This window comes from Xenia sp. Carnegie-2017, unplaced genomic scaffold (genome assembly GCF_021976095.1).
Source record: "Xenia sp. Carnegie-2017 unplaced genomic scaffold, XeniaSp_v1 HiC_scaffold_1, whole genome shotgun sequence".
Taxonomy (NCBI): Eukaryota; Metazoa; Cnidaria; class Anthozoa; order Malacalcyonacea; family Xeniidae; genus Xenia; species Xenia sp. Carnegie-2017.
In genome coordinates this window covers 2584591-2604155 of record NW_025813402.1, presented here as the reverse complement: position 1 = coordinate 2604155, position 19565 = coordinate 2584591, and the positions used below count along the sequence as shown (strand labels likewise).

Below are 19565 nucleotides of genomic sequence, written 5' to 3'. Positions count from 1 at the left end.
GCAACACATTCCAGGCCTTCCTTCCGAACTACGTGGCCAAGAAAACGAAGTTGTCTCTCGATTATTACGGAGAGTAGTTCTCTCTTCACACCGGCTCTTCTCATAACCTCTTCATTTGAGACGTGATCAATAAATGACACTTTCAACATCCTTCTCAAAAAAACCACATTTCTGCTGCTTCTAAGTTTTTCTCCAGGTCAGCAGTTAGAGTCCAGGCTTCACAGCCGTAAGTCAAGATTGACCAAATGTAGCATTTGAGTAATCGTATTTTGAGTGGCATTGATAAGTTTCGGTTGACAAAGATGGATCGCAAATCTTGAAATTTCAATTTTGCAACAGCAATTCTCTTCTTCACTTCCTTTTTGCATCTCACATCGGTCGTCAGCAGACTTCCAAGGTAGTTGAAGCTTTCCTTCTCCTCAATATGGTCGTTGCCAATTCTCAAGTAACAGTGGGGCTTTTCTGCAAGTTTGCTGACTACCATCGATTTGGTTTTATCACAGTTGATAGTCAGGCCCATTTCAGCGCTCGCTTCCACAACCTGGTCTAATAGTGCTTGCAGTTGTTCTTCAGTGGTTGCAATCAGGTCGTTTTAGTGGATGATAAACAGTATCCATCATTAACTAAAGCTAGGTCGTTTTAGTGGATGATAAACAGTATCCATCATGGCGAACAGAACGGTAACTGACGCCAAAACTGTAAAAGGGACAAATCCTCAATATTTGGTGGAGAAAATTGTTCGGACAAGGATATATGAGTCTAAATATTGGAAGGAACAATGTTTTGCGTTAAGTGGTAAGTTCTTAATTCAAATTGCATATTCTGTGTGAATTTTCAATTCAGTGAAACCTTTTGGCTCAATTTTACATAATTAATATTTGAAGTAATATTTCTTAGAAGAGTTGATAGTCGATATAAAACACGAAAGCTTGATTGATTATTCAGATGGATATTTTCAATGGCAAACAATTCAATCCATTCTTTTCCAGCTGAACTTTTGGTAGACAAAGCGATGAATCTTGAATACATTGGTGGAACATTTGGGGGCAATATTAAACCTACTCCATTTCTCTGTCTTGTATTGAAAATGTTACAAATTCAACCTGAAAAGGAAATAGTGGTTGAATTTATCAAAAACGACGATTACAAGTAAGAGTAAGAATTGTAGTATCATCTATGAAGTAGAGAAATTGTTACAATGTCAGTCTTATCCTTGACGTTGACCTGTTGAGAACATATCTATTGTTGGTAAATATTGCACCACTTAATTATCATGCCTAAAATTGGACACTTAATTATTTTCCAATCTTTAATGAATTTCTAGTCTCAAAAAGTTAAGTTTCTTTATGACTGTTTTTTAGTGGCAAAATACGTTATTAATTATCAGCAATTTATACCTGATAATTTGATCATTCTCAACATGTCATGGAAGCAAACAATCAAACATTTATCTGTCTTACTTTAATATCGTTTACGGATTAGTTTTTTGCTTTTCATTTATAACCTTTCAAAAAGCAGTGTTTTTACTGTTGCAAAGAAATGGACTTAAGTAATTTCATTATAACAAAACCATGCTGATAAATTACTATTAATGTAATTTTTTATAATTAAATAGGTATGTTCGAGCTCTTGGTGCTATATACATGAGGCTTGTAGGAACAGCGCTAGATGTTTATAATTACCTGGAACCACTCCTTAACGATTATAGAAAACTAAAAGTAAAAAATAAAATGGGTGGTAAGATATAATCGTTAAGTAAATATGAATTATTTAACGATAAAATAACATTATCATGCTCCCCATAATCATTTACAAATTTTTTTTATGTCAGTGTTTGAATTAACTCACATTGATGAGTTTGTGGATGAATTATTAAGAGAGGACAGAGTTTGTGATATAATTTTACCAAGAATTCAGGTATTTAAGCAGTTCTTCTTGTGAAATTGTAAAATTGAAAAATCAAATTGAATCCCTAGAAAGTGTCAAACTTTTTTCCCTTTTTTCGTTAGAAACGACATCTTCTGGAGAGTATTAATCAGATTGAGCCGAGAGTTAGTATATTTTTATTTCATAAATATTTACAATGTTAGTAAAATATTTTTGTGTTCATTATCATGTTGTTTTGCTCTAATTACTGAACTATTTTTGCAGCGAAGTGCTTTAGAAGATGACTTGGATGCTCTTGAATCAGAAGATGAAGAAGAAGAAGAAGAAGAAGAAGAGAAAGTATGAACTTTGAACATTTTTACATTGAAATTTACTTTGATTACGTTGAAAAAAACCAATTATCAATGTAATTTTATGCAGTCAACATTTAAATATGAACATTTGTTTTCAGGCTCCTTCTCCTCGCCATCACAAGTCACCCACTCCAGATAGACATAGAAAACGTCGACGATCCCCTCGATCACGGTATACTTACGTATATCGAATAAAGAAAGTTTTCATTATCATTTTTGCTTGTTTTCTTGTATATATTTTATCTTTCTAGACGAAGTCATTCGCGTTCACCCAGACGTCGATCTCGATCACCTCGAAGAAGAAGGTTATTTAACATTACGTATTGCTTTAAATGTTTTTATTTCTATGACATTCTAAATGATGTGGGATGATGAACAATTTGCCAGGAACATGTGTTTAGAGACCGTTTTCAACATTTCGATTTCATTCTTCAATCAGTGCAAACAAAGCGTGGAGCATAAATAAAACATTGTGCCATGATTTATGATCCTCTGGGCGCCAAAGGATACGGTCTTTGGTAGTAATTAAGACTGCTTGTAAACTATACCTTGAGTAGTAATGTATAGCAGATAATTCTTCTGGGCTATTGGATACGATTGATATGCATCGTAGGTAAAGAGATGAAAACTATTTTGTTAATTATAGTTATTTTTTTTGTTCAAGTATTTCTCCACGTCGTCACAGACATCGAAGTCGAAGTCGTTCGCCAACTCGTCGTCATCACTCGCCAACTCGTCGTGACCACTCGCCTGCTCGTCGTCATCGTCGTCGTTCACAGTCTCGTTCTCCTTCACCGCATAAATCACGAAAGTTGAGTAGACGTGGAGGAAAAACAGAGATGAGTCAAGAAAGTTTGGAAATTGAAGAAGCGAATGCATTGAGAGCTAAACTTGGTCTTAAGCCTTTAAAACCTTAACAAGTTTTATAAAATCATTTATGTACAGTTATTGTAAAACTTGCCAGGTTTTCTTGTTGTATCTTGAAAGTTTTATGATATTATATCATGGTTTTTATGATATTTTAACTGTTTTCCTCGATATTGTATAGGCGTTCATTTGTCTGAATATATGACTCTTTGGTGTAGATAATCTTCTCTCAATTGAAGAGTTTGCTGGGCAAATAGAATAAAATGCATGTAAAAAATGGTAAATTACAATAAAATAGTGATAAATAGTAAAAATTAAACTGTCATTTGACCGTTTATTTTCTCTTTTCTCTCTACTCAAACTGGATCACTATTGTATTCATTAATGCCAATGACTAGGGTGTCACCACATCCATCTCTGCAATTACCACCACCACTATCACCACTACCCCCACCACTATCACCACTACCTCCACCATCACCATCACTGTCACCACCCTCACCACTATCACCACCACCACTCTCACCATCTCCACCTCCACAATTACTATCACCACTACCTCCACCACTACCCCCACCACTATCACCACTACCTCCACCATCACCACCACTGTCACCACCATCACCACTACCTCCACCACCACCCCCACCCACATCACCACTACCTCCATCACCACCACTCACCACCACCACCACTACCACCACTACTCATGTAGCCATGTACCTAGTATAATTTGACAACAAATATTACAGATAACTATACGATCACATTTAATGTTCAACGTCTTCTATTTTACAATGATTTAACTACTTCTATTTATACAAAATTTACGTAAGATTATTTTGGGTTCTGCTAACAAATATGGTTTATTGACGTCAACGGAAAACTACTAGGAACTATAAAAAATATTGTCTTGATAACATTATAAGTATCTCTTAACATTAGTCATCTAATTACTTACACTTGAATTTATGATTTGCTAATCACGGGAAGAATATGAGAGCATATCTTAACACCCCCACCACTATCACCACTACCTCCACCATCACCACCACTGTCACTACCACCACCACTACCTCCACCACTACCCCACCACTATCACCACCCTCCACCCACCACCACCACTGTCACCACCTCCACCACCATTCCACCACCACCTCACACACCCACCACCTCACCACCCACTATCACACCACCACCACCACCACCACCACCCACCACCACCACCACCCACCCACCACCACCACACCACCACCTCCACCACACCCACTCCACCACCACCACCACCACCACTCACCCACTACCACACATCACCACCACCACCACCACCACCACCTCATCACCACTACCTCCACCAACACCACCACTGTCACCACCTCCACGTCTACAATTACTGCCACCACTAAAATGACCACCATCACCACTATAGACAAGGTCATTGTAACAGCCATTGTGTTAATTGAGTTGTCAAAAACATCAAAAAACATGGATGCTAAAAGTTATTGAACTATCAAGGAATTGAACTTCTTTTATGTTGGTTTTGATGTAGTACCTTGTTTACTATTGCATTGCATACTTAAAGTGCAGAAACACGAAGAGCATTTATGATATAATAGCAAACCTTTACCCTCATCTTTATTCTTTATAATTTATCAAATTGTGCTAAACAAGCAAGAATGTAAATATTGACAATATTGTTGTCACTGCATTCAATTTCAACACAATGACGATAAAAGCGCTAGCAAGGACAAGGTTCCTATACAAATACAACCATTAATAACAATAAATCTACTGAAGATATGTTCAAAAGAAATGTTGATGAATCACATATATAGTTTGGAAGCTTGTTGGCTCACTTGGTATATAGTAGTGGGAATTGTTCATAATGTTGCTGAAGATATGTAAAAATAACTACCAGCATCTTTCCTTTAGGACAAGGAATCTGATTTCTAAAGTGAAGAGGAAGCAATCACCACAAGAGATTTGCAGGAAGATACAAAGTGTACTCTGCAAACTTTGTATATACAGATGGAGTATTGTGAGAAGAGTACTCTATTGATAGAGGAGAAACAACGACGCTAGTTTGAAGATAGCTTTATGAAATTGAACGTAGTTCAAGCGCCTAGTGTACGCTTGAGAGTTTTGGATGAGGACCAATGAAAACACAAATGATTCCAAGTGTTTATGGAAATGTTCATTATTGAAACAAATCTCTAACTTTTTCATAGCTTTTTCTCATCCATGATTTTATGCGAAGAGAAAAGACGAATAAGGGAAAAGCCAATATACATATCAATGATTATTAATCATTAAATGTGCTTAGAGTGTTTGCTTAAATGTTTTCAAAGATTATCATTGGTTATCAACCATGATCCACTACACTGACCATAATGCATCACAGACGCACCCCTTCTTTCCGCCTGGGATGTAATCATTGACATATAATCATAGGAATATAACGTTAAATGTTTAACATAGAAGGTCACTTTAACATGATGAAGTCGTGGGTTGCTCAAGTCTCTTGTTTAGAGCAATTTCGCGATCCTAATAGTATGTATTCCTTCATGATGCCATTACTCTCACATTTCAATATTGAAAATGAAGGAGTTATAATCGACAATATTGAAGATTTTATTGAAAAGTATGGTACAGATTATTCAGTACTTACTGCTGACCTAGAACAGGAATTGCTTGTTCTCGTGAAAACTGCCGATCAAAATTTAAAGAAAAAGCCATTTTTTTATGCGGTGAGTTATGTTGTTTCAATAATTTCAAAAAAGATGCGAGTCATACGATTACGCAGTATAAAAAAGATATATCTGATCAGACTTTTATGAATGATTTACATTGAAGTTTTGGTTCAATCTACCTTTAAGGTGTTAAATGACAAAATGTGTAATGTGATAAGGTGCCGGAATTTTCTATTTTGATGCGTTTGTTAAAAACATGACGTTTTAATGATATTTAAGGATGATACTTGCGGACGAACGGAGGGACAAATGAGCTAATGTCATACAAAACTTGTGCTTTTAAGGCTCATATTTGTTTTTTCTGAAAAGGTGAAACGCGGATATGGTATAAAATAAGACTTTCTTGCGTTATTGTCAGCTGTAGTTTGAATTTATTTTGGATTTCTTCAGTGATGACAGAAGGCCACTTTACCACATTCCTCATTTACCCCGTAATGAATTCATAATAACGTCAAAAAATGCCTTAAATGTTCACTTATCCGTTTGCAAGTGAAAATGTGAACAGAGAAGGAAACGTTTCAAACTGTACATGTGCATAAACAGCATTTTTTTCACCCAATCAAAAAATCACGGCCAGTACGAACATTAAATGACATGCATTGTAAAGATTACAGTATTACATAAGTATTCGTTTGTGAAGTGTCCATTTTCCTATAGGAGAAGGAAATGTGCAGAAAGAAAAAATACATCATTTATTGCAAGCATGCATAGAGCTATTTATTTCTACAATTCAAAAACAGTTTTTATAAGTAAAAGTGCTTAAGATCTGCAGTGCTTTCTATCGGAGTTACAGTATATTTTAATAATATTTCATAATAAGAGTCATATATTACTAAACAATGCATATCATTTCTAAACTTTATCCGGAATCCGGATGGGTGTTTCAAATAGCTTACTACGTACCAACTTTCTGAAGAAGCGTGAAAATCTGATTTCAAAAGCGTCAAAGCTACGAGATGACGTAGCTTTGAAGTAAGCAGTGACTTGTGGTTTTCAAGCCACCTGACCTTAAACACAAAGTACCAAAGAAAATGATCTATTTTTGCCTTCCCTTCACTGCTGTGACGCCGGGTAGATTTTTCATTGAGGGAACAAAACACCCCAAAAATGTCACTTGCATATTTTCTGCACTGTTTCATTTTACTGACATTTTTAAGTTTCATATACAAAGACCTTAGTATGGGAAATGTTAGGGGAATTCCCCATCCCTGGCAGTGCCAGTGCTTCGCTGACTCCCTTTTTTGTCAGATTCACACTCATATCACTGACTCTACTATGCAATGCTGACTATTCTCACCTGATCTACACACACTTCATCATAATTCTTTCTTTTCAAAGATAGAATTCCCATATTTTTGAGATTTAGTGTTGCTTACTCATTTGAATGTTGACATTTGACTCAAAACACACAATTACGCACGAGAGTATAAAAACATGATAATAGAGAAAATTGTCATCTAGTCCAATTAACTCCAGTGTGTTAGCCCGTTTAAAAACCACTGGTCACTTTGCTGAATTTGATGACTTGAAAATCGTGTTCCCTTCCTTTAACATATACAAGGTATTTATGCACTAAAGTCTACTTATTTCGAATCTAATCCAAGTTTTAACGTCCAGGAAAGTTTTATTCTACTAAACTTTATCTTTGAACTCTATTTTATCACTTAAAGCACCAAAATCACAGTACATTATCATTAATAGTAGTGCATTGTGCTGTTTTGTATTGGACATTGAGGCGTGTTTCAAACGTCAAACTTTACATGCCCCAGACGCATTAAGGACAAAAGAAAATGAGATGAAGCTGATGAACGTTCTCATTATCTTTGTTTGAAATGCATTCGGGTCATGTAAAGTTCGATGTTTGAAAATGGACCTGAATGTGGTGCGAATATGGTATCTTATCTAATGGCATATTTATACAGTTTCTGTTCTTTTATTTGTCTTAGGCACAAAGATCAAGTGCAGTTCAAATGTTATGTATTCACTTTAATGATCTCACGAAAGTTGAGAAAGTATTGTCTAGGAAAGTTGATCATGTGAAAACAATATTTCTTTTTAACACAGGTATTAGAAAAGTTTTTCACAATGTGAGTTGTGGATCTTGATCTCAGAGAATATGTATTTTGAAATTTTTATTTCTGTTTAAAATCAAAATATCTATGCTTAATTTGCTATTATTGTTTGTCTTTACTTTAGGTCGTTGTGGGTCCACATTACTGTGCAAGGCACTAGATAAACTCCCAAATGTGCAGTCAATATCAGAACCGGATATATTCACTGTATTGATATCGCAATATGGCAAAGAAATGCCTCCTTTTCCAAATCCTTCAGTCTCCAAAGAAATTTTACTTTTAGTTACACGTGTTGCTACTAAGCTACTTCATAATTACTTTATCCACCGGGAGCCACTTAAGACGCATATTTGTTATAAATTAAGAGCACACATAATATATCGAAGCGAATTGCTTATGAATGCAGTTCCCAGTGCAAGAGGTTTGTACATGTATCGTAATTGTTTGCCCTTTGTTGAATCGTGGATACGTATTACGACAAAAGGAAGCTATTTTCTTTATTGGATTTTAACTTCATTACGCCTTGATGTATTTTATCTTAAGTATCGGTTGGGCCATAACTCTACATTTTATGAACATCTCACGAAAACTTCTATGAATGAAAACAGCTTATTTCGACAAGGTTTCATCTGGTGCTTTGCTCATTATTGGTGGAAAAACATCCAAAAAGCTTTAACAATAATAAAAAGCTCACCAAGGTTTTTTAATGTTGTTGTGAAGTATGAAGATCTTGTCCAAAAGAGAGAAGACTTGATATTTGAGATTGCAGTAAGCCTTGGTATTGAAGAAAAAGAAATATTGCAAAGTAAATGGTCAATTGCATCGGTATTTTCAAGGAATAGTCAGGAAGGCTCTGTTCTTTCATCCAAACGTGATCTTAATGATAACAATGATGTATGGTTTGGTGAATGGGAGAAAAATAAAATCAATAAGATTTTAAGACACTTAGGAATGGATGTAGATTTTGAACTGCCCTTCACAAATAATGCGTAGTGTTCTCTTTGGTGATTGCAAGAAAACCAAATGAAAAATGTTGAGATTTCGTACTGAGCTTTGAGCAGCTTATCATGGATATTTTTAAACACTGATTTTAGTCATATTTGATTCAGTTTTTTAACATTTATATTTGTAGTAGATAATAATGATCATAATAAAATACGTTTTTTTATAATAATTTGAGCAGCTGGTCAAGTGGTTAGACACGCGAGAGACACGCGCACTTCACGCGCATAGTAAAGTCATGAGGACCATTAGGAATTAGGATCACTAAAATTGACGTGTTTATTGGGAAGATTTTTGAGTTTAGTTTAATAAAATGTTTGTGAACAATTTATTAATCCCTTGTCATTATGTTTGCTTCTGTATATCACCAGTGTTCTTATCTGAATATCTTTGACAAATCTTTATGAGTTATTGCGATTCACAATGGCAGAAATATTTCGTTCGGCATTTGGTATTTTTGGTAGCAGTAAAGCCACTGAAAGTGATTTCGTTGGACAACGAGTTGACATCGCTTCAACTCAACTACGAGTGAAAAAGTTAATAGCAGAAGGTACATACGAATGAATTTCATGGCTGGTAATCTTAATTTTGAAATTTTTATATTTGGGACAGTCATAACGTAAAGAAAAAATTTTTAGGAGCCTATGGATTCGTTTTTGTTGCACAAGACGTTGCTTCCGGCAAAGAATACGCCTTAAAGGTGTACATAATATTTCATTGTTAATAAAACATTGTAAAAGTCTTGTTAACTTTTACTTCATCATTTTTTTCTATCACATTTAGCGTCTAATGGCTGCCGATGAGGCTGCAAGTAAAGCAATAATTCAGGAAATAACATTTATGGTATCCTTTATAAAATAAAACTCTATAAAGCTATTGTTTTAACTAGTTTATTCTAACATGATAAATCGTATCTATTCACTACTTGAGTTTAAGTACACAAAGTATTGACGTAGTCGTGTTATTTTGTGTTTTAAAAAATTTTAATAGTGGTATTTTCAAATAAAACAACAAAAATAATGTTCAACCTCCACTACACATGTTTGTATTCAACCTCCACTACACATGTTTGTATTCAACCTCCACTACACATGTTTGTATTCAACTTCCACTACACATATTTGACCTTAACTAGCTTTTAGAAACGTCTTCGTGGTCATCCCAATATTGTTCAGTTTTTAAACGCAGCCTCAATAAGTGCAGAAGAATCGGGAAATGATATGGCAGAGTTCTTGATTTTAACAGAATATTGCACTGGTATGTAAACATCGTATTTATGAAAAATGTGTTAATGAAAATAGTGCACTCAAAAAGCAATCATTTTCTTTAATTGTCTTTTTAGGTGGGCAGTTAATCAAGTGGTTTAATGACCGTAAAGGAAGGAGAATTCCCACAACTCAAGTTCTTCGAATATTTCATCAAATCTCACGTGCTGTAGCTCACATGCATAAACAGAATCCACCAATCATACATCGTGATCTCAAGGTAAAATTACAAGAAAGCATTGATAAATATTCAGTATTTATGTCCTGGTCTTTACCTAACAATGGTTTTTCTAAATATTAGTACGGTGAAATTTGTTTGTTTAGATTGAAAATTTACTGCTGAATTCAAAGGGTCAGATCAAACTTTGTGATTTTGGCAGTTCAACAACAAAATATTTGTATCCTAATGATGCTTGGACATCAGTTGAACGAAGTCTAGTTGAAGATGAGGTTAGTACAAAAAATGACAGGACAGTGTTATTGATTTTTTCTAAATATTTTATTTGTATGACAGCCTAATTACTAGACTGCACATTTATATTACTTATGATTAACTTAAGTGTAGGAATATTTTATAAAATTGTTTTAAATTTTCATCATGAATCATGTCTTTAAAGGTATTTTGATAAATAACATTCTTCATACAGATTAATCTCAACACAACACCAATGTATCGGGCTCCAGAAATGGTTGATATGTATAGCAATTATCCCATTACAACTAAATCTGATATATGGGTAGGTGATGAATTAATGAATTCATATTTTGTGATTGGTCAATAACCAAAATATGATTTCCACTCATAAATTGTTTTGATCAATTTCATGTTATAAATGTCGATTGTCCAGGTTGGTAAAGTCCTAAGAAGGACTGTTTTTGTTGTTGTTGACTGACGTTTCGACAACCTTAGCGGTAGTCATGTTCAGAGTCATTTTCATGTTAAATATAACATGATCTTTTAATTGAGATTGCTGCTGAATACTTTTGTTTTCATTCCTCTACAAATTAATGAAAGATATTTGCATTTCAAATCTTTGGCTTTTTTTATTGGCACAAAAGCTGCAAATTCCTACAAAATGAAAAATGCAATTGCTATATTTTTTATTATGTTGTTCCAATCCACAATTTTACATTTCATTAGTAGTTATGTTTATTGAAATAGATGTAATTTATTTAATTTGTGTAATATATGTATCTAATAATAATATGAATCCTAAACAATTCATAAGAATTCATATTATGATGTTTCTCTGAATATGGCTTTGGAATAAAATATGTATGTAATTTATGTAATATATGCAATACATATGATTGCTAAATACAAAGGATGCTAATGAAGTTACATAATGTTTTAGGCTTTGGGATGTTTATTGTACATGCTGTGTTACATGGAACATCCTTTTGAAGATGGGGCAAAATTAAGAATATTGAATGCAAAGTTTTGCTTGCCAGAAGTGGATAAAGAATATGATGTTTTCCATAATTTGATAAGTGAGTTACTCTGTCTTGATGAATTACTCTGTCTTTGTGGGATGTTGTACTTTCTGGTGGGACACTTGCAAGATATCTGTTTAAAATAACAGCCCACATTTTAAGCTGTACACTTTTTTTGTCCTGTATCAGTTTGTGGATTGACTTTTTTACAAATGTCACATCTCATTCTTCGATTGCCCTAGTGTGTGCCCCTTCCTACATTAGACTATCAGTGTGTGCCTCTTCCTACATTAGACTATCAGTGTGTGCCCCTTCCTACATTAGACTATCAGTGTGTGCCCCTTCCTACATTAGACTATCAGTGTGTGCCCCTTCTTACATTAGACTATCAGTGTGTGCCCTTCTTACATTAGACTATCAGTGTGTGCCCTTCCTACATTAGACTATCAGTGTGTGCCCCTTCCTACATTAGACTATCAGTGTGTGCCCTTCTTACATTAGACTATCAGTGTGTGCCCTTCCTACATTAGACTATCAGTGTGTGCTCCTTCCTACATTAGACTATCAGTGTGTGCCTCTTCCTACATTAGACTATCAGTGTGTGCCCTTCCTACATTAGACTATCAGTGTGTGCCCCTTCCTACATTAGACTATCAGTGTGTGCCTCTTCCTACCTTAGACTATCAGTGTGTGCCCCTTCCTACATTAGACTATCAGTGTGTGCCCCTTCCTACATTAGACTATCAGTGTGTGCTCCTTCCTACATTAGACTATCATTGTGTGCCCCTTCCTACATACATTAGACTAACTTGCCAAGTATAAAGCAGTTGGTTCACAATGTTTTGAGCAAATTAAGAAAGCTTGTAATCTTTTTTTCCTCTTTTTTAGATAAAATGTTGCAAGTAGATCCTACTGAACGTCCTGAAGTATCAGAAATTGTATCTGACTTAGAAATGATAGCATTGTCAAAATACATTGAATTAAAAGGATCTATTGTATGTTGCATTTAGTGTTGAATATTAAACATGTCGGAAATGCAAATGATAAACAATTAAAAGATATATTTTCATTTTTAGTTTGATGCAGAAGAAACAACATCAAAATTGGATGGTGGTGGTAATGAAACTTATTTCATTTTTACATATGAACAGCTGGTGCTTCAGTTTTCTTTTACCAAACAAAATTTGCTTTATGTACATTTCCTGCTCAAACATTTACAATTTTTTTGACAAATGCCGAGCAATACAGAACTGAGGAAATTTGTTTTCACTTTTTTGAAAAATACAACATTTCAATTGAACAAAAAACTATATGTATACAAGCGCAAAATATCTAATTTTATAAATGATTTATTCACTATAATTTACTATAATTTATTCTTCTGTTCTTATAATCATGTGAAATAATTAATTGTTCTCATGTTACAACAAAACATTTGATATATAAACAGTGTATTTATGCTCATGTAGATCAAGGACGTAATGCTATGTTTGGTGGGGTAGTTAAAGGAGCTGGAACAATCTTTTCAAACATTAAAGATATGTCAAATAAAGTTGTTCAGTCAGTAGCTGGGTAAGATTTTTATTGCTCTTGCATTTTTCATTATATAACATGTCAACAGACGAACTATGTATAAAACATTTGTTATAAATCACTTGTTTAAAAGTTTGAAATTATTATTGATGTTAATTGTTGAAGAGATTAATGTGGAAACTTTTCTTTGCTCAAATGGGATTAACGTTGAATATTTATTTTTTCCACCTTCATATCATGCACATGCACAACGTTGCTATAGTAATGAAGCATTTTTGATGACAATTATTCATCTTCCAAATTTCTACTTGTTTTCATTTTATTTTTTAGTTATGTTAAAAGTGATTTGGACATTTCTTACATTACATCTCGAGTACTTGGTATGAATGTCGTTATATTTTTGTCAAAATGTTTGTCTCGTTACTATAATATTGCTTTAATATTAAAAATAATCATCATTTATTTATACAGTGATGCCTATACCCGGCGAAGGAATTGAATCTGCGTACAAAAACAGTTTAGATGATGTTCAAGTATTTCTTGATACAAAACATCCGTCTAAATTTGTCATTGTTCATCTATCTCAGAGACCAACGAAGTTAAAAGGAAAAGTAAAGGACTTGTTATCCAATTGTATGTAATTTAAGTAATTTGTTGATAAGCGTTCGGTTTTTGTTTATTTAGATTCTTAACTGTGATTGGTCGTCGAAAAGGGCGCCATCATTGGATAAAATTTTTGTTATTTGTAAAAAGATTGTTACTTGGTTAAGAAATGATAAAAGAAACGTTGTTGTCATTCAATGTCAGGTATTTAGCTTATTTGCAAACCACATAGAAACGTTAGCAAGATGTTACAAGGCTTTTTCAGTTGTAAACTTTATCATCGTGACAAAAATGACAATTGAAATTATGAAGATTGTGTGTTTTAAAGTTAATTGAAACTTTATCGTACAACTAAGTTTCAACTTACACAAGATTCACGAATATTTATTGAGGTTTTTTGACGAGAAATTACTGATGTATAGGTAGTTTGCAGATCTACACATCAGATCGTTTAATAGAAAAAAAAAAACATTGAAATCATTCTCGTGAAAACATTGCGCTGGATCATTTGTAGTTAAAACAGATATATTTATAAATTTTCTTGACTAAGTATGTCGGTACATTTAATTTACAGGATGGCAAACTAACATCTGGTTTATTGGTGACTTCGTTATTCATATATTGTCATCTATTTATGTCTCCTGAATGTGCATTTGAAATGTTCAATATACGTCGTCAAAATATGTCTACAAGAATTGTACCAACGCCATCACAAAAACAGTGAGAAATTAATCATAACATCGTTTATTTACTCAATAATTTTTCATTATGTTGTTTTTTTACGTTTTTCCAGTTATTTCAATTACGTCACCCAGTTAATTAACGACACGAAGACAAGACCTCATAAATATTTTATTACGATAAAATCCTTTACAATGGAACCCGTGCCTTTGTTTAATCGTGCCAGGTTTGTTGCATTATTTCTTAGGCTAAATTATTATTACCACTTGCTACGTTTATTGAGGTGTCTTTGGACCTCATTAAAATTCAATGAAACTAGGATAATGAAATCCCGAAGCTCTTTTCAAAAGAAAATTTGCATTGACATTTGATATGACGAAATGTAAATGAAATATGTGCATACCTTTGAAGACTTTGTTGTGAAGTGTTGATAATATTATTGTTTTGTTAATTGTCAATAGTTAGATTGTTTTCTTATAAATTCTTGTAATTTTTATGTATTTACAAAAATATACCCAATCATTGTATTTAGTATACGCTCCCCGCGGAAATCAGCTTAGATTGCTGGGGTAAACGTGTCCATTCTATTCTACACTTGTAATTTTACTTTATATGCAATATTCCAAGTCGTCTTATCTTTTATAATTTTAGTTGTTTCATTCGTTGTTATATTTAGGAAAGGCTGCAGACCGTTTGTGGAAGTTTACAAAGATGATAAGAGAGTTTTGACGACTGCTCGTGAAATTGAGCAAATGAGGTTTGATTGTCTATTGTGTATTTAGTAATATAGCTACAGTTGTAATTTTAGTCACTTGTTTGTTTTCCTTTAAACCTGAACATATTCTGTATTTTAAATCTACAGAGAGTTCACTACAGCCGATCAAAAGATTGATTGTAACCTTCCATTGGAAATTCATGGAGATGTGACAATATGTGTGTATCATGGAAGGTCAACATTAGGCGGAAAAGTTCAAGGAAAACTCACATCAATACCTATGTTTCAAGTGCAGTTTTATACTGGTTTCATTGGAGTAAATGCCAAAAAGATGGTTTTTATTAAGTAAGTAAAGTTTCTAACTTTTATACCAAATGTAACGTGAATGTAACTTTTATACCATTTTTTGATCTTTTTTTCTCCAGAGAAGATATTGATGTACTTGATCAAAATAACGTCAATAAGTTTGCAGAAAACTTCAGTTTTACGTTAGATATAGCCGTTGATACCAGTAAAAGCAATGACGTAACACACGCATGGGAGTCTGGGGAGAATGAAAAGGCTACTAGACAACTTTTATTCACGTCATCTGAAGAATATTTGCAATGTCAAGAAGACTTTGGTATGTTTTCGTATTTAACAGCTTATTTACTCTTTGATTTTTATCCTTTCATAAATTATTTCTCCGTTCCTTGACAATCATCTGTCCTTTTAAGTCGTTTAACATCATCATCAAACACCTATTATACCCTTCAATCTCATGCTATCCATTGCAATGACGTATAATAAATTAATATTGTTATTACAAAGATACCTATGGATACAAGCAGAAAATATGAGCTGAAAATGTCGTCTATAAAATTGTCATTTTCATGAAATTTATTTTTTACAGTGCTTAGTGACGATCGTGAAATGAGTTATAGAGATCAGTTTGAACTGGAAATAAAATCGCGGCATGGAAACACGGAAGCTATGAAAGATGACGTAATTAATACTGATGATACAGCTGCTACGAGTCAGGAGAAAAAACCTGTTTCATTTTTTGATAAACTTGACTGGCAAGAAAAGGCTGAACCGTCGAAGAAGAGCGATAGTGATGATGAATGGGATACATTACGAAGTGGAAACATAACAAATAATGATTCGAAACCATTTGATTTTTTTGGTGAGACGAAATTAGAGAATGATGCGAAAAACGGTAATTTTGATCTTTTTAATGTAAGGGAGAAAAATACCTTTGATAATGATGGAAGTGCAGAGGAGGATTTATTAGGTTTACACGACACTATTGATGACGATGAATCATCCAATGCTGAACATCCGAAGATTGAAGAACAAACGAATTTTAATCTTTTGAATTTATCCAATGATTCCAAACCTGAGGTCGATCTGTTGGGATTAAACACCGAAACCACTCAAGAAAATACGTCAAAAATTGAATCTAAAGACTCGAGTGATATATTCAGCCATTTAACAAGAAATACTCAAAAAGATTCTAGTCGTTTGCCTCAAACAAACTTGGAACAATCTTTTGATGTCTTTAACAGAGAAAAAAGTGAAAATATCGATGTATTTGGTGTGTTCAAAACAAATGTTTCTGACGCGCCTCTCCTTACTCCTCAAGTTAATACTTCATGGAATCAAAGTAAAACGGAACCAAGCGAATCATCTTCTTACGATCCTTTCGCTGATTTAGGATCTATTGGGAACAGTAATGGATCAAATCAACGCAATATAAATATTGGTGTTAATTCTCAAAGGCGATCTCCTAGTCCAACTCCCACTTTCACCCAAAATAAATACAATTCACAAAATGGAGCTCGTCAAAATTCTCAGAAGCCAAACTACGCTCCAAGTTATTCGTCGTCGTCAGCATCATCAGTTTTTGGATCTTACGGTCTTCGCGATGGTTATGGTATGTTATGACTTTTAAAGTTTTTAAATTATTAATAGTCAATGATTTAAAAAAAACGTTCCCACAAGTATAAAGAAATTGAGAATTTTTATGTACGTACAACGTTCATCTTAAGCTTTGTTGTCCTGTGTTGTCCAGGTTTATCCTTACCTTAACCGTCTTCACCTTATGTTGTCCAGGTTTATCCTTACCTTAACCGTCTTCACCTTATGTTGTCCAGGTTTATCCTTACCTAACCGTCTTATCTAGGTTTATCGTTATCATTGCATTTCATTTGGTTGAAATTAAGGATGAAAATTTTATAAACTGAATGTTTTGGTGACTTTCGACAACATTAATCCAACACGTCTGTTGATTTGTACATTTGGGACCGGTTGCACAAAGGCCAATGGCGCTTTTCCAGTGGAAAGCAATAATTTTGAACACGTCAAAAGTCTCTTAAAAGGAAAAAATCTACGATTTGAACTGGACAATCAATGAAATAAATGGTTGAAGAATTGCAACGTTTCATTTTCGTAAAGTAAACTGAATACTTTTTCACAAGTTTGAAAAATCTATTATCCAATGGATAACTCTTTGCAGGCTACGTGCAACTGGCCCCTGAGTTTTATATTGTATATGTCTGTGCATATTTTATGTTTTACATTGCACATTTTATACTCCACTCTCAATTTATTTTAAGATGATGTATTTGTTATTGTCATTGTAGTGAATAAACCTGTAAAGAAAGACGAGTTTAGCGATATATTGAATTCTCATGGCTTTAAACCGACCTCATCTGAAGCTGGCTCAAATACGATGAATTCCTTGCGAAAGGAAGCTGAAATTGAGGATGATCCTGTTAAAGCAAAGGTAAAATGATTTTTTTTTGTTTTTGGATATCACTCGTTTTATGTCAAATATTCAAGAATGCCTCTACTAAGTATAATCTTGTTGTATTTTTCCTTTCATGGTGTACCCAAGATGCATATCTTACACACGAACAAAGAGAGACCCCGTTTAGTAGAATCTTTGGCTATAGTAATTTATCTATAATTGGTCATTATGTAGTTTTGTTTTAAATTTTTTTTCTACCAACTAAAAAAAATTTCTATCGCAGTGCCAAAACTTCATTTTGTGCCACTAATAATGGATTTAGGCCAAAAGTTGCTCATATGTACAAAAGGTATTTACCCACGATGAAAAAGTCTCTTTTTGACACTATTATTTTTTCATAGATTCGTAGTTGGAGTGATGGTAAACGTAAAAATATACGAGCCTTGCTTTGTTCGCTTGATACAGTTTTATGGGAAGACGAGAAACGGTGGAAGAAAATAGGAATGCATGAACTTGTCTCACCTGATCAGGTTTGTCATTTTTATCTTGTGAATAAACCATTTGAATGTGCTTTACAACCTAATGCTTTTGAACGATGCTACAACTAAATTTTCGTAACCTTTAACTCCTGTCATCTTTCATTATAGAAAAGCGTGCTTCACATTATTTAAAATTTATGTTTTTACAAGTTACAATATAAACGATGCGTTTGTTTTTACATGCGCTGAAATAACTGATGTCTAGAAATTTAGCCGATTTTTTCTTTTTGAAGCTTTTTTTCTCTCTCAAGAAGGGGAACTTCGGTGGAAATTTACCTTATTCTGATGGCGTTTTTTCAAGACTTTCTATCTATGATAACGACTTAATCAGCTAGAATTTTAGTATTCAGTTTTAATTTGTTAAATTTTCCAGGTCAAAAAATATTATAGAAAGGCAGTTCTTTCTGTTCATCCAGACAAGGTCAGTTCTTATAAACTTGATACTTAAAGTTACTATTTACACATTTAACATTTACTCTTTAACTTGTGCCTTTTTTTACACTTTTGTAGCTAATTGGTACACCCCAAGAACATCTAGCTAGAGCAATTTTTATTGAATTAAATGAATCATGGACAGCTTTCGAAGAAAGTGGAGCGAAAGCACTGTATTAAAAGGAAAATTAAGAAAAACTAAAACTTTTCATCCAATGACTTAATCAAAAACATTCGCGCAGAAGTTGCATCGTTTGATTGTGAAGACTTGTGGACATTTGCAGATACTGACCTTGTGTCTATGAGCAGCTTGAGAACATAGTTTTTGGTATCTACAACTGCGTTCGTGTAATTATCAAATGTTTATTCAAAGGAAATATGTAATTTGAAACTGAAAGTGTGTTTACGTCTCAATTATAGATATTTTTATTGTTATGTTATATGGAGGACCATTGTGCTGCAGTAAATTCTTCATGGATTCAACTAAACTCATTTCATGGGGTTAGTCTCTCTCAAAATAGACACTCTACTGTGTAAGGGTTTACGGAGTTATTTCAACGCATACATCCATTTGCTTAACGTTATAATAAGCATATTGTATCACATGCCTGTATTTCTGAGTTGTTTTACTGTTTATCTTAAACATCTCAATGATCACGCAGATGATGACATTAAAGATTTCGCTTTGCAATCTGCAAACT

General features: G+C 33.7%; 3 protein-coding genes across 4 annotated transcripts; all 3 read left to right on the top strand.

Annotated features, from left to right (window-relative positions):
• The first annotated feature begins 345 nt into the window (after positions 1-345).
• Positions 346-3426, top strand: LOC124434783 (pre-mRNA-splicing factor 38A-like). Its single transcript, XM_046984695.1, has 9 exons — positions 346-795; positions 990-1149; positions 1616-1737; positions 1832-1917; positions 2010-2051; positions 2152-2226; positions 2339-2412; positions 2492-2545; positions 2905-3426. Exons 1-9 carry the CDS (start codon positions 666-668, stop codon positions 3155-3157), a joined length of 996 nt encoding a protein of 331 aa, XP_046840651.1. The 5' UTR covers positions 346-665; the 3' UTR covers positions 3158-3426.
• A 2106-nt stretch (positions 3427-5532) lies between these two features.
• LOC124433437 lies at positions 5533-9103 on the top strand. The gene is made up of 3 exons (XM_046983209.1): positions 5533-5854; positions 7804-7921; positions 8054-9103. The coding sequence occupies exons 1-3, from the start codon at positions 5573-5575 to the stop codon at positions 8920-8922; spliced, it is 1269 nt and encodes a 422-aa protein (XP_046839165.1). The 5' UTR covers positions 5533-5572; the 3' UTR covers positions 8923-9103.
• Positions 9104-9189: 86 nt separating this feature from the next.
• LOC124433423 (cyclin-G-associated kinase-like) lies at positions 9190-19261 on the top strand. 2 transcript variants are annotated; one of them, XM_046983193.1, is made up of 24 exons: positions 9190-9481; positions 9570-9631; positions 9715-9774; positions 10074-10188; positions 10274-10416; positions 10521-10646; positions 10844-10933; positions 11552-11687; positions 12519-12625; positions 12707-12746; positions 13100-13202; positions 13494-13543; positions 13635-13774; positions 13848-13970; positions 14341-14486; positions 14560-14673; positions 15124-15204; positions 15310-15507; positions 15588-15784; positions 16055-17077; positions 17787-17929; positions 18295-18423; positions 18806-18853; positions 18943-19261. In XM_046983193.1, the coding sequence occupies exons 1-24, from the start codon at positions 9355-9357 to the stop codon at positions 19042-19044; spliced, it is 3603 nt and encodes a 1200-aa protein (XP_046839149.1). In that variant the 5' UTR covers positions 9190-9354; the 3' UTR covers positions 19045-19261. The 2 variants fall into 2 exon arrangements, with proteins under 2 accessions (XP_046839149.1, XP_046839155.1); XM_046983199.1 differs by lacking the exon at positions 9570-9631 and having other exon boundaries at positions 9428-9481.
• Positions 19262-19565: the final 304 nt, after the last annotated feature.

Bases quoted from the DNA above. Each gene is read 5' to 3' on its own strand.
- LOC124433437 (XM_046983209.1), top strand. From the start codon at position 5,573: ATGTTTAACATAGAAGGTCACTTTAACATGATGAAGTCGTGGGTTGCT. The intron at 5,855-7,803 runs GTGAGTTATGTT...TATTTGTCTTAG, and splicing joins AAAAGCCATTTTTTTATGCG to GCACAAAGATCAAGTGCAGT. The intron at 7,922-8,053 runs GTATTAGAAAAG...TCTTTACTTTAG, and splicing joins AATATTTCTTTTTAACACAG to GTCGTTGTGGGTCCACATTA.
- LOC124434783 (XM_046984695.1), top strand. From the start codon at position 666: ATGGCGAACAGAACGGTAACTGACGCCAAAACTGTAAAAGGGACAAAT. The intron at 1,150-1,615 runs GTAAGAGTAAGA...ATAATTAAATAG, and splicing joins ATCAAAAACGACGATTACAA to GTATGTTCGAGCTCTTGGTG. The intron at 2,227-2,338 runs GTATGAACTTTG...ATTTGTTTTCAG, and splicing joins AAGAAGAAGAAGAAGAGAAA to GCTCCTTCTCCTCGCCATCA.
- LOC124433423 (XM_046983193.1), top strand. From the start codon at position 9,355: ATGGCAGAAATATTTCGTTCGGCATTTGGTATTTTTGGTAGCAGTAAA. The intron at 11,688-12,518 runs GTGAGTTACTCT...CCTCTTTTTTAG, and splicing joins TGTTTTCCATAATTTGATAA to ATAAAATGTTGCAAGTAGAT. The intron at 17,930-18,294 runs GTAAAATGATTT...ATTTTTTCATAG, and splicing joins ATGATCCTGTTAAAGCAAAG to ATTCGTAGTTGGAGTGATGG.